Genomic DNA, 17,820 nt, shown 5'->3' on the forward strand with positions numbered 1-17,820 from the left:
CCTTTCTAGGTCTCAGTTTCCCCGTCTGAAGAATGAGGCGGGGTTAGACTGGAAGACGATCGAGTTCCCTTCCAGGTCTTAAATCCTAGTTGTGATCCAATGACTGGGGGAACCTCTCAAGGCCAGCTTCTCTCCCAGAGTAAGGTGCTGGGCCTCCCCCGCCCCGCCCGGGGGCACTCAGTCCGGGAATCGCCCCTCCCCCGAGTCCTCCCTAGTCCCCGCCCTTTCCCGGTCCCCCCCTCCCTCCTCCTCCTCTCTCTCTAGCTCCTGGAGCTCCCCTGGGGGTGGGTCCTGGGCGGCACCGAGAGGCCCCGCCCCCAAAGCAGTCCTTCAAGAATAGCGCCCTGGCCACCCTCCCCACAGTCCTGCATACGCGCACAGTGAAAGCCTCCGCGGGGATGGACAGAAGCGCCACTGCAGGCGGGAAGCCCAAGACCGCCGGCATGGATCTGTGCGCCCTCTACGAGGTGAGCTGCCCCCTCCTCCCCGACCCACCTCTACCTGCCTCCTCACCTCTCCGGAGCGAGCGAACCGAGGCGCCGGCCGCCTCCGCCTGCGGTCTAGGTGGGAGGGCAGTGGCAGTGACGGCCAGCGTTCCCCCTTTCGCCCAGCATTTCTTCGGTTGGGGACCCGGGCACTGGGGGTCCCACAGGGCATTCTTGAGTGCAGATAGGTTGGCAAACTCGGAAACTGGAGTTCCCCCTGGGGTCAGAGAAGGGTCCCTTCAGGATGGGGAACCCAAGGCTTGGGAGGGGGGGCTGCTTCCTTTGGGCGGGTGTGTGTGTTTGTGTGTGTGTGTGTGCGTGCGCGTGCGTGCGTGCTGGGGGTGTTTTGGGACTGGGAGCTGGGGTTCTTTAAGTTGGGGGGGTTACTGGGGGCAACTTACGAATCCAGTTTCTGAGCTGCCTTAGGGTGGAGTCAGGTAGGGGCAAAGAGACTGACGCCTGGGTCCTGGCCCGCACCCCACCCCACCCCCATTTTAGGGTGGGGCTGAGTTTGGGGGAGTTCTCTAGAGCCTGGACCGACGCTATAGTTCCGAGGGACTATCCAGGGGCAAGGAGTGCAGTTGGGTGGGGTTGGTCTGCTCGGCGCAGCGCCGCGACCTCGGGTCCGACGGTCGGTCCCTCCCTGAACCTCCTCTCCTTGCCCTTCTCCCTCGTAACAGAAGCTCCTGTCCCTGAGCCCGGACCTGGCGTCCGCGGCCCGTGGGGAAGTGGACCCCGACCTGGGCTGGGGCTCTCGAGGCCCCTGGAGTTCAAGCCTCGCAGACCTGGAGCCTCCTTCTCCGCCGCGGGCCTCGGCCCCGCTGGCCCCCCGGCTCCCGGGTCGTTCTACCAGCTTGGTGGAGGGCCGCGCCTGGGTACCCCCGCCACCGGGCTTTGAGCCCCTGCCGCCCAGGGCCCTGCCGGCCGCCACCGCCGCGCCCTCCGAAGCCGCTCCCGGTTCCACGGCCCAGGCCGGGGCGGCCTCCTCGTCCAGATACAAGACGGAGCTGTGCCGGACCTTCTCGGAGAGTGGCAAGTGTCGCTACGGCTCCAAATGCCAGTTCGCCCACGGGCCTGGAGAGCTGCGGCCAGCCAGCCGCCACCCCAAGTACAAGACGGAGCTGTGCCGCAAATTCTTAACCATGGGCTCCTGCCCATATGGGACCCGTTGTCATTTCATCCACTACCCATACGATCTTCTGCCGATGGCGTCTGGTCACCCACCCCTGCTCCGCCAGAGTCTCAGCTTCTCTGGGATCCCCTCCTCCCGTCGCCGGGGCTCTCCCACCCTGAGCCCCCCAGGCCTACCGGACCTGCCTTCCCCCTCGAGCTTCTTCTCCCCTCCTTCCTCTCCGCCCCCGCTGCCCACCGCCCCCGGGGAGGTCCCTTTCTCACCTTCTGCCTTCTCTGCTGCCCCTGGCCCAGTGCCCCGGGGAGCCACGGCGGGAGAAGCCTGCTGCCCCTCCTGCCGCCAGAGCACGGGCACTTGGGGGCCCACAAGGGATGCCCTGGGCCTGGGCCTGGGCCTGGGGCTAGCCCGAAGCCCCTCTGCTCACTCCCTGGGCTCTGAGCCAGATGACCAGGCCAGCAGCGGGGGAAGCAGCCTGGGAGGGTCCGACTCCCCAGTGTTTGAGGTAGCAGTGGGGGGCGCCTTTGCCCCCTCTAACTCTCACCTCCTGGCCCCGGCTACCCCCCGGCGACTCCCCATCTTCAACCGACTCTCTGTGTCCGACTGAACACCCCTGTTAACTCCAAACTTAATTGAGTGGGGGATCAGAAGTTCCTCTCCTCTCCCCTCCCGTTGCCAGCTGTGCCCAGATATGGGGGTCCCTCTCAGCTTAGCCCCCAGAGCATTCACCTATTGCCTAGTCTCCCGGGGCAGGTCCCTATGGGGAGCAAAAACTCTCAAAGAGGTGTTCTGGGAGTGTTTTTTTGTTTTTAATGTAGCATACTGAATTGACATATATGTATACGTGTGTATATACACACGTATACACACACATGATAAGTGTGTAAGTATGTCTATAATATAGTGTGTCCCAAAAGTCTTAATTCAGTTGTAAGCATTACTAAGTTAAAACTGTACTGTCTTTGAGACACCTTGTTTAAGGGGGGTCAGAATAGGAGATACCCCCCCCTTTCTTCATGCTGTGAACAGGCTTCCCCAAGTCTCCCCTGGATGGGGGTCTCCCCAGTCCTGGTGCTCAAACCCCACCTAACCAGACCAAATCCAAGTCTCCCTGCCTCACTTCGGGGCCCCTTATTTATGGTGACGACATTATTTATTCCGACGGGTTTTATAGTATTTATATATGCGGTCGTCCCCTCTCCCTTTTGTCTAATATTGGGAGATTGCTGCCACTATAATATATATTTGAAATGTTATATATATATATATATATATATTGTTAGCTAAACAAAAAAGAAATCTCTCTATTTTTGTTTTTGGTGGAGTTTGTTTTTTAATTAAAACTAATACATTACATAAAAGAGGAATCTTGTGTGTGAAAGGTTGTCTTCGTCTCTGTCTCCTGGGGTTCAGGGGTGGGGAGGGCTGTCCTGGGACCTAGGGGGCCGGTCTAGCTGGTTCCTGACTCCTCTGGCCCCAGGGTAGGGCGGTTCCAGGTGAACTCACCAAGGAAGGGAGGGCACCCCTCTCACCTGAGGTGGTGGCCCGGGTGAGGTCACCAGGAAAGACTGGGGGTGGGGAAAGAGATTGACTGCAGTCTTCATTCGAGAAGCTCAGAAGCAGTTATACGGGTTCAGCCACTCTGTTCTGCTCTCTGGTCCTGAGGTGGGAAGGGCTCAGGGACCCTCTCCACAATCCCCATCCCTTCTACCATATTTCCCGTTCCCACCTCCCCCCCTTGTCTATCTCTTTACCAGCCTCACTCCCTCTACAAGTTTCCACGCGTTTTCACCCCCAACCCCTCTTTCACCTCTCATCCAAGTCTATCTCTGGGTGGTGGTGGAAGGAGGGGGTCTCTATCTCTGAGGGGTCCCTGACTTTCCCTCTCTCCTGACTCTCAGCGGCGTCTCCCTGGGTCTCCTTGAGATGCCAACAGGCTCCACGTCTCTGCCTTCGGGGAGTCGGTGCCTCTGCTCCCTCCCTCCCGGTGATTCCGGGACCTCACTATCAAATGAGGTATTTGTAAAGCGATTAGCACAGTGCCCGGCACATAGTAGGCGTTTATTAAACGCCTGTTCCCTTTGCTGTAACCCCCTTCTCTCCCTGCCAGTCTGTGCCTCTGTCTACTTCCTCGTGTCTAAGGGCAGTTCTCTCCCTTCCCCGTCAGTCGGCAGACATCGCTGAAGCGCCTACTGCATACCGGGTCCTGCGCTAACTAAACGCCGGGGCTCCCAAGAAAGGCAGACAGCCCCTGCCCTCAAGGGGCTCCCAGTCCAACCCCCAGCAGCCTGGTGGGGGCGGGCAGCGGAGGGCGGCCCGTCCTCTTCGCTCTCCGAGGCCGTGGGTGGGGACGGGAAGTTTCCGTCTCGCTGGCCACTGGGGAAGGAGGAGGGGGCGGGGAGGGGGAATGGGGACGGAATGTGCCCCGGCGGGGCCGGGCGGGAGGCTACGTGTCAGTGACGCGGGGGATGCGTGTGTGTTTGTGCGCACGTGTGCCCCGGAGTCCCCGCCCCGACCGAGGAGGGGGAAGGAGGGGGGGAGCTCCGCTCCCGGGGCGGCCGCAGCCTCCGATGCCCGTATAAGGCCAGGAGGCCTCCCCGGGGGCGGGGTCTCGGCGTCAGCGCCCGAGGGCCCCGCCCCGTTCGGCTGGGAGGCTCAAGTCGGGACCCTTCCCGGGGCCTCCTGTGACCTTCGGCCTCTTCTTCTGGGAAACCAGAGGGGGAGGGGAGGGAGCCCCTGAGACGCAGGGATCTAGAGAGAGCTCGGAGATGTGATGCGAGGGGGCTGAGAAACAGCGTCCGAGGCGGCCTAGAGGCAGGCGGGGAGACAGCCAGAGACGGGAAGGGTGGGGGGGGGCCGCGGAGGCCGAGGGAGGAAGACCCCTGGCCCGCGCCCCCAGGAACCGAAAGAGGAAGGCGGGGACAGAGCGGGCGACGAAGGCCGCGGCTGCCCCCTCCCGGCCGCTGAGGGGAATGGCACCTAGTCCAGCCCCATCCCGGGAGCCTGAGGAGCACAGGAGTGAGGGTGCGCATGCACGCCGAGCCCGGATCATAACTCTCTTTTAAATTTCAAATATAAAGTGGAAGGAAAAAATCCGTGCTCCAGGTGAGGATCGAACTCACAACCTCGGCATCGCTACGGCCGTACTGCTGTATAAGTACCGCGCGCTAACCGATTGCGCCACTGGAGCCCCGGCCGCGGTGCCGCGAAGCGCGCCCCTTCAGGCTTGCCCACGTGACCGCCTTTCTCTCCCGGTTCTCTTTCCTCCCCGCTCATCTCCCCGTTCCTTGCGCCTGCGTAACGCCGCACGTGACTTCCCTTAGATTTTTCTCTCCAGACGCATCACAGCAGGCTCTTGTGTTCTTCGCGCGCATGCGCATTCCCACCCACTCACCCCGCCCCCGTCCACTTTCCCGTTGACCATATTACAGATCACCCCTGCCCCCTGTCGGCCAATGAGAAAAACGCTCTTCGACGCTCTGTCCCTATTGGCTGAAGCAAACCGGGGACGGGGGTCGGGAGCGAGGACTCGTGCTGGGATGTAGAGGTTATGGGACGAAACTGGGTGCTCGGGTACCCTTCATCCTGCGAGTTGACAAGTAAATAGGGGTTTAGGGTTGCTTGGAGGCAGGTTACCCCCAGACCTCACCTAAACAGGTGCGCTTGAGAACACTCTCCTTATCTGTGCAGTTGTCCCCCACTCCCCTAGAGTTGGGCAACCGCCAAGTGGAGTCCCGGGCACAGTTTGGGATTCCGGTCCTCCGAAACTGAAGGAAACGCAACGGCCCAGTTCTAGACTCAGACGCCCCCCCACCCCAACCTTCTCCCCCCTTCCAATTACTTAGCATTACTTTTGAATAAGTGAGACATTCTTGCTCCGGTCATTGCCCCGCCCCTCTATTAGAATGCAAACTCCTTGAGAGTTGAGACTGGAGTTGTTTATTACCCCCAACACCTAGCCTGGGGCCGTGGCGCTTAGCTTAGATTTGTTACCGGCTGCAAGTTGAATGAATGGAATTAATGAAGGAGGGTTTTGTGTAAATTACTGAGATGAAACCGGAAACTTCTTTTTCCGGCCCAGCGGCGGCGATCTGGGGACCTCAGCTCCGAATTGTTCCTGCCTTATCTACGCAATTACTTTGTCCTTTCTTATCTAGTGACATTTAGTTCCCCACCCCCCAGAACGCGAGCGCCGGGTGAGCCGGGACAAATAGTGTCATATCTTTGTAGAACCACAGGCGGTCAATACTACTAAGCGCCGGGGCACAAGAGTTAAGTACTATGGTTACAAAGAAAGGCAAAAAGTCCCTGCCCTCGAGAAGCTTACAGTCTTCTTGAGACAAGCAACCAACCAGTATGCATGGAAAAGCTATAGCCAGGATAAAGAGGAAGGCACAAAAAGGGAAGACTCGAATTTGGAAGGATCGGGGGATTCTCCGGTCAGTCCATTACCCAGCTCTCAGAAAGCTTACCTGCCGTCCAGATTTAGGGTTACAAAATAAATGCCAGGTGATGGAGGAGTCAGGAAGGCATTAGCCTCGAGGAATCTTTGAGTTGTGAAGGACACTAGGAATTCTAAGGACCAAGAATGACACAGCGCCCGGCCCGTAGTAGACGTTTAATATATTAAAGCTGGTTTTGGTCCTGGACCTGCAGTCTGTGGCGCAGAAAGCAAATCGTCAGATGTTCTAAAACTTAAATTCTTAGAAAGCCTGGGTTCAAGCCCAGCATCTCCCAAATAGGGGAAGGGTGATCCTGGGTAAGTCACTTAACCTTAAAGTGCCCCAAGCAGCTATCAGAAGAAAGAAAAAGAAATATTTGTAGAGGCTGACGGAGATGGATGAGCCAGAGACACCTGAGAGAGACAAAGAAAGAGACCCAGTAGGAGATGCTCGGGAGGGATCCAGCCGGATGGGATGAGGCAAGCTCAGACCAGATATGTTCAGTGACCCAGGGTTGGAGACTGGGGATCAGAAGAGGGGAGCCCCAAGCCCCTCCTCCTTCAGTTCCCACGCTCTCGCTCCGGGGGCCCCAGGCTATAAGGGAGGAGGGAGCCAGGCGTCCCGGTCCTCCGCCTTCCAGCGACCCCCACCTCCAGTTCAGTCTGGGGCTGCCCTACAGCCTGGGAAAGGAGGCGGGTGAAGGGGCCCTGGCTGGCCCCCTGCAGGCTGGACTTGGCCCAGGCTGGGGCAGTGGGCGAGGTCTCCCTTCCTGAATATTCATGAGGTCTGTTAACCCACGGCGGTCCGGCTAGGTTTAACCCCACCCTCTCCCGAATCCCCAGCAGGCGGGAACAGGATGTCTGGGCGGGAGGGGGCGGGGATGGAGGGGAGGGGGCGGGGAGGAGCCAGGCCCCCCTGCCTGCCTGCCTGCCTGCCCGCCTTGTCCCCTCCTCCCGGCCCACAGCTGGAGCCGGCCCCCCTCCCCAGATGTGGCGCCGCCGCCGCCCCCCGGCCCGGCCCGGCCCAGCGCCCAGGGACTGACGGACCCACGGAGGGAGACAGACAGACAGACAGACAGAGCGACGGCTGGCTACCAGCCTCCACGCCGCCCTGCCCCGGCCCTGGACTGCCCCCCGGAGCCCGCTCGGACCTTCTGCCAAAGTTGGTCCTGCTGGGCCCCTCGGCTGCCCCCGGGACGGACACGCCGGCCCCCTCGGGTGGCCCCGCTCCGTCTCCACTTGCGGACACTCCCAGGGCCGGACACGCGCTGCCGGCCGCTGCAAGCCCCGGCCCCGCAGGGGTCCCGGGGTCTGGGGCCCCGCTAGCCCCCTGGGAGCTGGGTGAGATCCGGGGGGCGGCAGGGGGGAGGCGGCCGGAGGAGGAGGAGGGGGAGGAGGAGAGGGGAAGCGGAGGGAAGCGGGGGAGGGGCGGCTCCGGCCCGGGAACAATGAACAGGGGGCGAGCTGGCGGGCGGGGAGGGGGCGGGGCCGGCGCCGGACCCAGGAGAGCCCCGCTCCCCCTTCCTCCCCGGCCCCTTTCCTCCTCGGCCCCCTCCCTCTCCTCTCCTCCCGGAGCCAAGGGATGGCTTGGGAGTCGGCTCGATCCCTGGGTCCCCCGGGTGGATGTGCTCCTCAGATTCAGAAGCCACACCGACGTCCCGGGTCCCCCAAGCCAAGATCGGGGACCTTTGTGCAGATCCAGAACCCAGACACATTCCGCTCCCCCCAGATATAGGCTCCTCCAGTGTTCTGGCTTAGAGCTGATCCCTGGGGATCTTGGAGGGGGCAGACATAGGAAGTCCCTTAATGGTGTCTTGGTTCCAAAAGAAAGGAATGGTCGGTTCATCGGTGCTCGAGTGTGGCTCCATTCCCTACTCAAAGGTAAAAACCTCGCTGGGGCACAGCCCAAGTTTATGGTTGGGGGGTTGTGTTCACGTCTCAGAATCCAGAAGCAGAGACAAAAGGAGACACTGAGTCAGAGAGAGGGAGAGGTACTGAGACAGAAACAGACTGAGGGATGGAAGGCGGAAGGCTCAGCTGGGACCCTGGCATCCTGCCTTCCAGCCTTCTCCTTTCCCCTGGGGACCCTCCAAGGCTCCCGCCCCCGCAGCCTTTCCCAGCCCCTCCCCTCAGACACACACCGCCTGACTCTCTCCTCTCTGTCTGTCTCTCTCTCTCTGTCTCTGTCTCTCTCTCTCTCTTCTGTCTGTCTGTCTGTCTGTCTCTTTCCTCTGCTCTCTGCCTTCCTCTCTCTCTTCCCTCCCCTCCTCTTCTCTCTCCCTTCCCTTCTCATATCTGACCATGAGACAGTTTACTCTCTCCTTCAAGGGACGTTAAAACAGAACATAGAAATCTTTTGCTGTCTGTCTCAGTCTGTTTCATTTTCTCTTTCTTTCTCCATCACAGTCTCTCCCTCTTTCTTTCAGGCTCTGTCTCTTCCTCCCTTTCTTCTGCCAAATAGAATCCTCTCCTTCCAAAGGTCCACCAGCTCCTCACTCCCAGAGAGACCTTGATGGGGAGGGAAGAGTGTATGTGTGTATCTCTCTGGGTCCCCAAACCTGTGTGTTTCTAATCCTCCCTGCCCACCTGCCCCTTACTTTCTGTTGGGTTTTTTGGGTTTTTTTTTTTTGGCTTTTTGGTGAGGTAATCAGGGTTAAGTGACTTGCCCAGGGTCATACAGCTAGTAAGTTGCCCCTTACTTTCTTCAATTGCCAGTGGCCTTTCTGCATTCTGCTTTCTCCAGGACCGTGCTTTGAGATCTGCCAGCCATGCCTGAGGGAGCCCACCGTCTGAGTCTCACCAAACCCAGCCCGACCCCAAGCCCTGGGTGTAGCCACCGAGGTGGGACGTGGGCATAGATGACATGCAGCATGTTTGTGTACCGGGTGATGTGCAAGGGGGCTGTTAGAGGGGAGTATGCCAGGTGGCCCAGGAAGCCTGCTGCCTGCTGCTAAATGTGGCCTGGTCTCTTCTTCCAACAGGACTTCCCTCAGCCCTGCCCATGGCCTCCCCCCGAGGATCTGGAAGCTCTACATCTCTGAGTACTGTGGGCTCTGAGGGGGAACCTCATCCAGGCCCCAGCCCTGGCCCCAGCTCCAGCCAGACCTGTTCTGTGCCAGCCCTGGAGCCCCTACCAGGGCCCCCGATTCGGCTGCACCTGACTCCCGTGGGGCCTAGAGGGGAGCCGGGGCAAGGGACCAGGAAACCCTCACACCTGGAGCGTGTGGTCAGGGAGATTGTGGAGACAGAGCGGGCTTATGTGCGGGACCTCAGGAGCATTGTGGAGGTGAAGGAGGCCCTTCCTCAGATTCCCCAAATTTAGTACCCATCAGGGTCCCCCAGAAAACTCTTCTCCCCTTTAATTCTCCCAGGAGCCCTCTTGGGCCCATATCCCATGCTTTCAGCCCCCCTCCAGTTCCTACTGCAGCTATCAGCCTGGGCTTGGAGGCAGAGGGATTAGGAGACCTGGGTTTCTTCCCTGCAGGATTACCTGGGATGTCTGGTGGCCAATGGCCCTCCTGGGCTGAACTCAGAACATCTCGGAACCCTCTTCTCCAACATCGAAGATATCTATGAGTTTAGCAGGTCAGAAGGGACCCAAATGTCTAGGAATTGTGGGGCATGCTGCCAGGAAAAACCTGCTCTCATCCACTTAGACTGATCAGGATTGGTCTCTGGATAGAGCTTCTCTTTTATATCATGAGGATGGTGTCACACTATAACCCATTCTTCCCCTCCCCACTTAACAGTGACACACTAGAACTGCTCCATTTTACAGATGAGAAAACAGACTCAAAGATATTGATTGATTTGCTCAGGGTCACACAGCCACCCAGTGTCTGAGGCAGGATTTGAGCCCAGTTCTTTCTGACTTCAATTCCAGCACTCTAGCCACCATCCTGGTTGGGGAGAAGGGCGCATCGGCAATAAGGGCTGCTATAAATGACCTTCCCATAAGGTCCCCTCTTCCCAGGAGTTGATATCAGCTCTGAGAACTGAATTCCTGGACCTTGGATCTGGGGAACCAGTATAACTGACAGGATGCCTGTGTGGATCTTGGATCTGAGGCATGGGTGTAACAACTTGAATATGGGGGTGCAGAGGTTTCTGGGATCTGGGGAGTGGACAAGGGGGCCTCCCTTCAAGATGGGGGGCCTTTGGTCATAACCTGGGGGTTATGGCCCTCCCCTGTTCCCACTCCCTGCCCTACAGTGAGCTCCTGGAAGACCTGGAGAATAGCAGCAGTGCCCACAGCATCGCTGATTGCTTTGTGCAAAGGGTGAGCACTGGTCAGATGCTAGCGACCCACACCCATTGGGGGTCGGGGGTCAGGAAGAAGGGCGCTTCTGGGTCCCCAGAGCCCTGGGAAGGGGAATCCCTGGCATGAGAGCAGAGGAAGGGGATTGAGAAGAGACTGGGATCCTAGCTCTCTGTGTGCGTGTGCAAGAGTATGTGTGTGCATGTGTAAGGTGGGGGAAGGGCAGCCAGATAGCTGGGGTCCCTGCTGACCACACTCATTGCCCACAGAGTGAAGAGTTTGACATCTATACCCTTTACTGTATGAACTACCCAAGGTAAGTCCATTCTCCCTCCCCTACACTCCTCTCTCTCTCTGTCTATATATATATGTATGGATGTATACATATGCATGTAATCAACTATTCATTTTTCCTTCCCTGACCCTGTGTGACATTTGAGTGCTGCTGCTGGAAAGCCAACGTCCTTCATGATCTAGCCCCAACTAGAGACCCCTTGACCACCCCCTACCCCCCAATCATCCCCTCCAGATTCCCATAACCCTTTGTAACTCCTGTGACTTCTGCCCCTCCCCAGCTCCATGGCCTTGCTTCGGGACCTATCCCTCTCTCCTCCCGTGGCCCAGTGGCTCCAGGAACGCCAGACCCAGCTCCGACATTCACTGCCCCTGCAGAGCTTTCTCCTCAAACCTGTCCAGCGCATCCTAAAGTATCACCTCTTACTGCAGGTGCCAACCTGGGCCTGAGGACTGGGGATGGGGAGACAGGGGGTGTTAGAGGCAGAGAAAGGCAGACCCTGAAAATAAATCTGCTCCCTCTTATTAGGTGAAAGCTCAGGGCTGGGGGGCAATGAGGCAGCTGTCCAGGGAGCAGGGGTCAGGGACAGACCCCAGGAGAATGGCTGGAGGGACAAAGATCAGAGGAGTCCCACGTAGAAGATGGCTGCAGGGCCCTATAGTGGGGCTGGGCAAACCTAGGCCTTGGCAACTTGGGGGGCCAGCTTCGAGTCTGGAGTGAGTGGGAGAGGCTCTAGGGAAAATGACAACATGACCAGAAACCCAGACCCAGGGACACATATAGAGCAAAGATGAGAAACTCCAACCCAGACTCAGAGGCGGAGAGACGGTGCTCAGGGAGAAAGCGACTGAATGCCATTTCCTTCCTTCCTCCGTTCCCTCCCCCTCAGGAGCTGGGCAAACACTGGCCAGAGGGAGCCGGGGCAGAGCAAGGCCCTGGGGGCCGAGAGGTGGTGGAAGACGCCATCGTCTCCATGACGGCAGTTGCTTGGTACATTAACGACATGAAGAGGAAACAGGAGCATGCAGCTCGTCTGCAGGTGGGGCCAGGGCTTGGGGAGCCTGGGGGTGGGGCCGCCTACAGCAGGGCGCCTGTTCCTGGCCCCTGCTTGTCTGTCCGTGTGTGCCCCCCTCAATGTATGTTCATTTGTGTGTCTCCCTGTATCGCAGGAAGTACAGCGGCGTCTGGGGGGCTGGGGGGGCCCAGAGCTAAGTGCCTTTGGGGAGCTGGTCCTGGAGGGCGTATTCCGAGGCGGGGGTGGCCCCCGGCTTCGGGGGGGCCAGCGTCTCCTCTTCCTCTTCTCTCGTATGCTCCTGGTGGCTAAAAGACGAGGGCCTGGCTATAATTACAAGGGGCACATCTTCGTGAGTCTGGGGCTTCCCTTGGAGTGGCGTCGGGGCTGGGGAGAAAAGGAGTCTGAGCCTGGGTCCTAGCAGGGGGGACATCCCTGAAGGGGCAGGGGGCTAGGAGGTGGGATGCCTGAATCCCTGCAGGGTGGGGGGCCAGAGATGCAGGCACCTTTGGGTTCTCCAGGGGGTGTTTAGGAGGCTGGCCTGCCAAAAGGAGGCAAACTGCCCTGTACTCTCTGAGGTGGAAAGCTAAGAGCCCCAAGACAAGAAATGGGATTAGATATTCGGGGCACTAGGAGGCCTGGTGGCTGTAAGATCTGAGACTCAGGCTCCTCCCCCATCCTCCCAGTGCTGTAACCTGTCCGTGAGTGAAAGTCCCAAAGACCCCCTGAGCTTCAAGGTGGCTGATGTGACCATTCCCAAGCACCAGCACCTGCTGCAGGTAACCAGAAACCTGAGGTGTCAGGGTGGGTGGGGGCCTCCTCTAAAGGCCTCAGCCCTTATGTGGCTCCCTTTCTTCTCCAGGCCAAGAACCATGAGGAGAAACGTCTGTGGCTTCATTACCTGCAGCGCTTAATAGTGGAAAACCACCCAGCCTCCATTCCCCCTAAGGTGAGGAGGTCCCTGCCCTGCCTCCCACCCCGGCCGGCCCGTGGCCCTGTCCAGAGGCCCCGGGACATCCCCCTTTGCAGCCACTTCTCTTGGTCTCTTTCAGGCAAAGCAAGTCCTCCTGGAAAACACTTTTCACTGTGCGTGAGAAACTTTGTACCCCCTCCCCCTGCTCCTGGGGACAGGGGTGGGGGAGGGGGGCTGCAGGAGACCTGTGTGGGATACAGTGGTGGCTTTGACTCCCCAGACTTCCTTTGCAGGTGTGCCTGAAGGCCAGCCCAGCTGTGAGCCTCTAACACCCCCACTTGGGTCCCCCCGCCTCCCTGAAGGCCGGAACTTCACGGGCCGAAGGACGACAGGTACAAAGACCACTCAGGTGGCTTGCCCCTCCAACCTTACTCCGTCAGTGGACTCAGGCCCCCAGCACTCCAGCGTTTACCCCTGGATCCAAGGGTCTACCCCCAGGGACCCAATGGGCCCATTCTCTCAGCTAGGACCTGAGTGAGTGTGTGGGGGCAGGGGACGAATGGCTTCTTCTTCCCCACAGACCCCTCCCCATCTCTGCACAGCCCCGCAGGGGCCTCCCCAGGCCGAAGAGGCCGAAGGCAGTCTGGTAAGTGGAGGGCCCAGACCATCAGGGTTGGGGGGGGTGGGATGGGGATTGTGGGGGGAGCAACTGGCCAGCCACCCCAAGTCACTTATGTTGCCCCACCCACCCCTACAGAGCCAGCAAAGGAGTCTCACATCATGTTTCCTCAGATGGGTCAGTGCTCCCCGGCTCCCTCTGGGGCTGGTTTGTGTGTGTGTGTGTGTCTGTCTGTCTGTGTCTGTGTCTGTCCCTTGTCCTTCACTATCTCTAGGTGGGCTGTATATGTGTATATTGGTGGGGGGTCCGGGAACTTACATGCAGAAATTAAGAGACTTCCTAATATTCTTTGTTTTCTCCTTCAGCTGGATCCAGGCTCAAGGTAAGAAACATCATCTCTGTGCCAGGGATGCAGAAGCCTGGCTCTGAGGGGGTCGGGGCTTGGGCAAACACCGGGCTCTCTGAAAGGGTGGATGCTGGACACTGGGCACCTGTCACTGTGTTTGGCCCTGGTAGCATGCTGGCAGTGAGGGGGAGCTGTTCCCGATGTTGGAGCCCCTCTGCAAGGCTCCAGCCCCAGAGCTGGCCCTGGTCCCAGCCTCAGGAACCCCTGAAGACCTGGAGGAACCAGCTCCCCCAAACCTGGGCCCCCCAGGGCTCTCTATCACTGAGGAGATCATGGAGCTGCTGAGTCAGCGAGGTCTGCAGGAACCAGGGGTGAGCCAGTGGCAGCCGGGGCTGGTCTGGGGTGGCAGATGATTGAGTCCTGTTCAGACACTGAATTCAGGATCTGTACCATCTGAAGACCAGGTGTCCGGCCCTAACCTTTTCCCTCTCTTTCCTCCAGCTTTCACCTCTGGAAGTTTCTGAAGCCCCCAAATTTCAGAAGGAGGCTGAGTCTCCAAATCAGACCGAGAATGTTGGCCCAGAGACCCCAGCCCCATTAAGCAGAGAGTCCTCTGAAGAGGAGGAGGGAAAACAGCAGGAAGACAGAGGGCCATCTCCACTCCACATCCTAGAGGGGCTGGACAGTACTGAAATTTCCAGCATGTCTGAAATTCCGGGCATTGCTGCAATTTCTGACATCCCCAGGCTTCCGGACATTCCCCAAATTCCCAGTTGTGAGGACAGCCCCAGAATTTCTGGGGAGCCCTGCTCCCAAACATCAGCTCAGGATGGGGATTCGGATACGACAACATCGGGAACAACAGTCCCATCAGAAAAGACGGATGATGGAGCTGAGCCCAGGCAGGAGAGCCAGTCATCTTGGACAGAGGAAGAAGAGGAAGAGGAGGAGGACACAGAAGGAGAGCTGTCTCCCACTTCTCTCAACAGGACTGGTAATTCAGAGACCCCAGAGTTCCACTCCTGCTCAGAGATCCGGAGGGCCTGGCAGGCCCTGGAGCAAGGCTCCATGGAGGGAAGGAGCTCCCAGGGCAGCATTCTGGAACCGTTACTCATCCTGGAAGAATCAGACTTCAGGGGAAACTGCAGAGTGGGTTCCCTGTCCCAGCTCCTCGTCGGAGGGGATGGGCCCAGTGGAGGGGCTGGGTCTGAGAGAGTGGCCACACGCGTCCGGGAGTTAGCACGCATGTACAGTGACCGAATTGAGCGGCTCCAGAAGGCTGGGAACCAGGCGTCTGCTGCTGGCGCCCGGAGGAGAACCCGGGGCCTGGTGCATTCCCACCAGCTCCTGGCTCCCCCAGAGAAGGAGGAGGAACTTCAGCCTGGTAAGTCTCCCAGAACCTTGGGCGGGAGGGGAGGTGGAGGAAAGGGGAGAAAGGTGACTACTCCTCTGTCTCTCTCCCCCCAGGACCCCTCCCTGCTTTTGGCCACGTCCTAGTCCGAGAGGTGAGCTTCCCCGTGGCTTGTGCTCATGCTTCTGTGGCTCTGGTCCCTGCAATGCGATCCCATGCTACCGCCCCATTGGTCACCCAAAGGCCTGAGCCTGCCCCTGCGGAGCAGCATTGTCCCACTGAGGCTGGTGGACTCCTAGACACTGAGGTCCCCAAGGAGGAAGCCGTGAACCTCCCCCTTACGGAGGCTGTCCAGTCGGCCCCTGAAGCCCCGCCCCTGAGCCTACCCCCTCAGGGACGCCAGCTCTTAGGGTCAAGTGCAGCTGCTCTGTCCAGATACCTGGCTGCTTCTTGTATCAGTCAGAGTCTGGCAAGGAGAGGGGCAGGGGTCCTAGAAGGGGAGGTTCCTCTGGCCTGGAGGCCCTCCCCAGCCAGGGCTCCCTGGGCCTCAGCTCCCTCGTCCCGAGCCCCATCGCCGCCACCCTCTGCTCGGCCCAGCTACTCTACCACAGTCAGCATCCGAGTGGGGGGTGGAGGGCGGCTGGGTCCAGCTAAGGCCCAGGTCCGCCTGAATCACGCCCCTCTGCTGGCCTCCCTGGATGTCTCAGGGCAGCGCCGAGTTCAGGGAGCTGCTAAGGCCACTCCTAGAATGTGAGCTGAATGCGGGTGTCCTTCAAACACAAGGTTGGGGTTGGAGTCACGCTCAGATCTCCAAAAATAAAAGACTTGAAGATATTTAAGGCCCCGAGAAGACAAGGCTGAGGATCTGGACATTTGGGTCCTACTTTGGAGCTGGCTTTGTGCCTCAGTTTCCCCATACACTCCCCCGTTGTCCAATACAGAGGTCTGTCAGGCCCACTAAGTGCTTTGAAAACCCACAGAGGGCTGCCTTTAATGTTATTAATAATTAATGTTATTATTTTCTGTTTGCACATTCCTTGGGTGGGGGCATTTTCAGTTGTACCACTCCATATAAATACTGTCAACCCCGCCGCCCTTCCCCCAAACCCTTTGCAGGAAGGGAATTCTCTGAAGGACATGGGGCTTGGGGACCTGGGTAAGGAAATACCCCCTATTCCACCTAACCCCCAAGTCCCTCTATCCTAGCACTGACTACAGCCCCTCACTTCCTCTCCAGAAACATAAGGTCCTTGTTTGAGAGGACCAAGCCCTCCGCCCCCCAATAAATGGATTTAAGCTGTTTCATTCTTAGTGACTGGATATGATGGGGATGCTATTTGCTTTTGGGAAGCTCCTGGTCTGCGGCAGGGAAAGTTGGATATGGGCCAGGGGACTTGTAGGTTTGAAGCCTGGCTCACCCCTGTGAACAGTGCAGATCTCATAAGCCTGAGTGTCCTCACCAAACAAAGAGGGGGGTTAGAAGAAATGTCTGAGGACCACAGCCTTGAACTGAAAAATACATCAGAGTCCAACAGGGCAAAGCCCTATCCTGACTCCAGATATGTCATGTCCCTGTAGCCTCATCAAAGGAGATTAATTGACCTGTCCTCCAGAGAACGTGGAGATGTCATGTTTTCTCTTCCAGTGCAGAATGGCCCTTGGACTGGCCTGTGGTCCCTTTCCTTTCCTTCCAGATTAGGAGACAGTCAGTCTGGCCCGAGTTCTAATAGTGCCTTTGACACTCATTAGCTATGTGACCCCTGGGAGTCACTTAACCGGGTAGTTTCCTTATGTACAAAGTGGGGATATAATAAAACCTATTTCAATGGGTTGTGTGGATGGAATGAGAAACTACATGTAGAGGAAAGCACTTTGGAGTCTATGGCGTTCGACTGAAGAGGGCTTTGTGAGCACTGGGGTGTAGGAAGCAGCAGTGGGAACTTCAGCCAGGGGCCTGTCCTCGCTGTGGTCTGGGCCCCCTAGCTTCCCAGGCCGGCTCAGTCTCCTGAAGACCCTAATCCCGAGTGTCCAGCCCAGAGGCCAGGAGGTTGCCTCCAAAGAAGCTGCTTTGCTGGGGTCCCCTCCAGCTCAGGCTGTTCCAAGGCAGGATGTCCTGAGCATGTCTTCCCACCTTGGGAGACATGGCTTCTGCCCCCTGGTAGGTTCTGCCCACCTCAAACCCACAGGCTCACCATGGACAGGGACCTCATTTTCTGGTCTCCATCCAGTCCAGCTGCTGGATTACATCTTTTTTCAAGAAGCCTCCCACCCACACGGTGCTTTGTGGGTCCAGGCTGGAGCCTTGGGGTGAGGGGCCTTAGTCTCCTTCCCCTAGGCCTGTAACAGCCCTTCTGTAGCTAGGGGGAGGAGAAGGTTTGAGATATCGACCGACCGTATAAGGGCTATTCCCAGGCCATGTTTCTCCCGCCCACGGCTTTCCAGGATGCCATCCAAGGGAAGGAAGGAAAATTCCCAGCCAACGCTCCCAGTCAGCAAGCATTCCCAGCATTCCACTCCCCCCTCCAACTAAGGCAAGTAGGAGGGGGGGAATTCTGTTTTGCATTTTCCCCCTCCCCTTAGGGGAAAGGGGGTGGGGTATACAGGCAGTCATTCAGCCCCAGATGCATCCCAGCTGTTCCTAGTGAGGGATGAGGCAAGCCACAGCCCTCAAAAGCTCAAGGATGCTAGGATCCCCTAGCAGGGATGGCCAGGTGTCCTGCTGAGGGAACCTAGCATCTCTGGGAAGTCTCACCAGCAAACTCCTAGACTCTACACCGGGTTCCAGATGGAAGACAGGCTGGGAAGGAACAGGCTCAGAGGCCAAGACATGGGTCTTTCACTTTGGCTGGAGGCATGGCAGATGAGAAAACTGGCCAAGTTCCAATCCTTACAAGCATTACTGGGGTGACCTTAGACAAATCACTTAACCTTACTGGGCCTATGTCCTTCAGGTTTGGACCAGAGCGCCTTC

General features: G+C 58.4%; 2 protein-coding genes and 1 non-coding gene across 7 annotated transcripts; 2 read left to right on the plus strand and 1 right to left on the minus strand.

Moving 5' to 3' along the window:
• The first annotated feature begins 252 nt into the window (after positions 1–252).
• Positions 253–2,981, plus strand: ZFP36 (ZFP36 ring finger protein). The gene is made up of 2 exons (XM_027855238.1): positions 253–467; positions 1,166–2,981. Exons 1-2 carry the CDS (start codon positions 399–401, stop codon positions 2,219–2,221), a joined length of 1,125 nt encoding a protein of 374 aa, XP_027711039.1. The 5' UTR covers positions 253–398; the 3' UTR covers positions 2,222–2,981.
• A 1,730-nt stretch (positions 2,982–4,711) lies between these two features.
• Positions 4,712–4,804, minus strand: TRNAI-UAU. Its single transcript is given in 2 exon segments — positions 4,712–4,747; positions 4,767–4,804. It is a non-coding gene; the product is annotated as a tRNA-Ile (tRNA).
• Positions 4,805–7,319: 2,515 nt separating this feature from the next.
• PLEKHG2 (pleckstrin homology and RhoGEF domain containing G2) lies at positions 7,320–16,154 on the plus strand. 5 transcript variants are annotated; one of them, XM_027855510.1, is made up of 20 exons: positions 7,320–7,396; positions 7,785–7,936; positions 8,799–8,899; positions 9,037–9,341; positions 9,540–9,640; positions 10,268–10,334; positions 10,583–10,629; positions 10,889–11,039; positions 11,498–11,647; positions 11,778–11,972; positions 12,307–12,399; positions 12,483–12,569; positions 12,673–12,706; positions 12,827–12,925; positions 13,114–13,179; positions 13,291–13,329; positions 13,518–13,534; positions 13,669–13,869; positions 14,000–14,882; positions 14,966–16,154. In XM_027855510.1, the coding sequence occupies exons 3-20, from the start codon at positions 8,824–8,826 to the stop codon at positions 15,601–15,603; spliced, it is 3,249 nt and encodes a 1,082-aa protein (XP_027711311.1). In that variant the 5' UTR covers positions 7,320–7,396; positions 7,785–7,936; positions 8,799–8,823; the 3' UTR covers positions 15,604–16,154. The 5 variants fall into 5 exon arrangements, with proteins under 5 accessions (XP_027711311.1, XP_027711312.1, XP_027711310.1 ...); XM_027855511.1 differs by lacking the exon at positions 7,320–7,396 and having other exon boundaries at positions 7,569–7,936; positions 8,771–8,899; XM_027855509.1 differs by lacking the exon at positions 7,320–7,396 and having other exon boundaries at positions 7,569–7,936.
• Positions 16,155–17,820: the final 1,666 nt, after the last annotated feature.

This window comes from Vombatus ursinus, unplaced genomic scaffold, assembly GCF_900497805.2.
Source record: "Vombatus ursinus unplaced genomic scaffold, bare-nosed wombat genome assembly UNPS02010822.1, whole genome shotgun sequence".
Lineage (NCBI taxonomy): Eukaryota > Metazoa > Chordata > Mammalia > Diprotodontia > Vombatidae > Vombatus > Vombatus ursinus.